This window comes from Adiantum capillus-veneris, chromosome 20, assembly GCF_014529385.1.
Source record: "Adiantum capillus-veneris isolate H3 chromosome 20, ASM1452938v2, whole genome shotgun sequence".
Classification (NCBI taxonomy): domain Eukaryota; kingdom Viridiplantae; phylum Streptophyta; class Polypodiopsida; order Polypodiales; family Pteridaceae; genus Adiantum; species Adiantum capillus-veneris.
The window spans coordinates 31,930,935-31,934,032 of NC_140950.1; the positions used below are offsets into that span (position 1 = coordinate 31,930,935).

At 42.1% G+C, this 3,098-nt stretch overlaps 1 protein-coding gene across 1 annotated transcript; it reads right to left on the bottom strand.

Moving 5' to 3' along the window:
- Nucleotides 1-1,459: 1,459 nt before the first annotated feature.
- Nucleotides 1,460-2,097, bottom strand: LOC147432327 (uncharacterized). Its single transcript, XM_086491559.1, has one exon. The coding sequence runs from the start codon at nt 1,952-1,954 to the stop codon at nt 1,622-1,624; it is 333 nt and encodes a 110-aa protein (XP_086347685.1). The 5' UTR covers nt 1,955-2,097; the 3' UTR covers nt 1,460-1,621.
- Nucleotides 2,098-3,098: the final 1,001 nt, after the last annotated feature.

Genomic DNA, 3,098 nt, shown 5'->3' on the forward strand with positions numbered 1-3,098 from the left:
ACTTCTATTCTTCGCTTGCACCTCCACTTATATCTTTCTTTACCTCTATTCTTCTCTTTATCTATATCTAGCTATATACTTTGGACGATCATTTTTTCAGCAGATCATATTCATCAATTAAGATTATTAATATTCAAAATTAAGGTATACCTAAAAAAGGTATACTTTTATGTATACATTATATGGGGGTGGGGTACTTTAAAATTAGCCACAAAGTGTAAATATAACATGCATGTAATGATTTGATTAAAAATTTCTTGAATGCACTTGAGATAGGGAGCTTCTTATGAGTCGTCTTTTCTCTTCTTCTTCTTCTCACGCACGTGCGCACACATATATAACGTCCTTAATGTCTTCTTGTAGGTTTAGTGGAAAAAAGTGCTAATATTCTCTTAATCAAATATGCCATGAAGCCCCCCTCTCAAAAAACGTGGATATGTGAAAGGTATGACAAGGTGAGACATCCATATCTCCATGGACCTAGTATTACCATGGAGGTATCGTGTACAAAGCACCTCGTCTGAACAAAACTTTACTAAATAGTACAAAGGCTATCCATGATTAGTGAAAACAAATAGATCTTTAGAGGGTGTGTTTTTAAGGTCTTATTTAGGTACAAAAGTTACAATTGTAAATGATTTTTTAATTCAATGCTCGAAGAAGATGGTTTTATGAAGAAAGAGGGATTGTTTTATTCATGGTTTCATGGTTTATAAAAAAGTAGGAACAAAGAAAGAACGTTCTTTATTCATCGTTAAAAACGATTGTTTGTCTTCTTATGTTTTTTGGTTTTGGTTGGGGCCCGAAAAAGGGAGGGGGGGGGGTAGTGGGTTCAAGTTTCGGATCCGAAAAAGTGAGAATCTTTAGCATTCTGTAGGCAATCAAACGATCACGATCGATGATCGTGAGCTATTGATCCCACCTCTAAATGAAGGTGTCAATTAGTAAGGGGGTTTTTTGGGGGGGGGGGGGGGGGGGGGGGGGACCTTTTTACACGTGTAAGAGCAAGCTCTCTCTAATTTGAGAGGGAAAATCACATCAAAAATCTCGTATTCTAACTACATATTTCATAATTTAAACCGGCTTGAGAACCTTCTTGCGCATATCCGAGCCAACGATTTTTCGGTTTGAAAAGTTTTTTTGGGTTTTTAGTGTGGGGGGTTTGGTTGTTAGCAGTGGCTCGCACATAAATTGTCAAAACCATCACTTGAGAGATATCTTCATGGACGCTAAGAAAATAGCAACACAAATTTGAGATATAAATTGTTAGAAAGGGTTTTTATTTTAAACTTTGCTGATGAGGTTTTTTATTTTAAACTCTGCCCTTCAGCAAAAAGACATGTACAGATAATTGTAGATAATTGTTGACAGAGTGAGAGAGAGAGAGAGAGAGATGCATTAAAAACATGGAAGAGTTTTGAACTCAGGACCTGTTCCTGGAGAAAAATGAAAATGAGAAGAAACAAAAGTGAATGTGTGAGATTGATTGAACAATGTGAGTTTTGAAGGGCAAATCATGAGACAAAAGTGTTTGTAGGCCTATAGTTGACGGCAGCTGTGTGTTGTGGGGAAGTGTACAAGCATGGCTCTTATGTAGATGATAGTTGGGCTATGGCAACCTCTAGATGGGGATGGCACTGCGCACGCGAGGGTAGACGACGCGGTTGGGGTGGGTGAGAATGCGGCGCCCTTTGATGCGGCGGAAGCAGTAGACGACGCTACCAATGGGCCATTCAATTGCTGCAGCAACGCAGAAGGCGAGGAAGCCTAAGGTGGGGCCGACCACCTTGCATCCGCAGGGATTCTGTCGAGTTCCGCATTGCCAACATAGAGGGACGCCAGGGCTATATCCAACAGGCGCGGCGGTAGCGACGGTGCTGTGGTGATGCGGGCGATGGTGATGATGGCCTGCCAGAGGGCCGCCTGCAGCTACGTGATGCCGATGGCGTGCCATTGCAGCTGCTGCTGTCTCCCTGCTTAAAGCTTAAAGAACTGAAGGCTTGTAGGTATGTCTTCTTCTGTAAGTGCGGCCGTGTGGTGTGTGTGTGTGTGTGTGTGTGTGTGTGTGTGTGTGTGTGAGAGAGAGAGAGAGCTTGAAGCGCTGCAAGATCATCTGCAATTTTAAAGACGCCCTAAAGCCCCTCTCTTCTAGCCACCTGTACAGGCGTCTGATCTTGCCACATGTCTTTCTTTCATTGTTTGCATCGTGTCACCTTTGAGCCTTAAAATCTCATGCTCATCCTCACAACAGAATGACACATTTTAAAGCCTTTTTAGCCCCTCCTCAGGCCTTTTCGTGAGCACAAGGTGGCCTTCATTTTCCGGATGGCCCTCCATAAAATATTACCAAAATACCCCTCTAATTTGTGGAAATTCCCAACATACCCCCGACATTTTGCCATAAATTCTCAAAATGCCCTTCAAACTTTCCAAAATTCCCAAAATACCCCGGGTTGTTAGAGTAAATTTCTCCAAAAATAAACTTTTCTGTAGGTCTTCACAAGAAGAGTAATTGTCTATTGTACAAGATGCTAAAACTACAATTTGAGTTGGTTATGTAAGCTTTGGAGATGAATTGCTTCATTATTTTTAGACATAATTGCCGTTTTTGCGATGGTAACTGGTGACACATTACATGCTGAGCACTCAAAAACGGATCTCAATTGTCAAAAACGAATGAAGATTAGAAAATCTTGAACAATCCAACCAAAATAGTTTCAAGGGTATTTTGGGAATTTTTGAAATTTGAGGGGTATTTTGGGAATTTCCTCAAATTAGATGGGTATTTTGGTAAGTTTCCCTAAAATAATTGGTGACGAGTAGCCTCTAACTCAAAGGCCACCAACCTGTTTCAATGCCACTTTTCGTGGGCTTTATTTCGAGACTCGGGTTGGGTTCACATCGCGTGGCGAAAGAGTTGAGATTTTGCTTTGAGCCAATAAAAAACTTTCTCTCTCTCTCTCTCTCTCTGCCCTGCTCACATAGGGTGGTGGAAGCTGCTAACGAGGCAACGACGTCAAGGAAGAGAAAAGCTTTTTCTCTTCCACGCTGCCATGTTTAACCCCCCCCCCCCCCCCCCCCCCCCCCCCCCCCCCCCC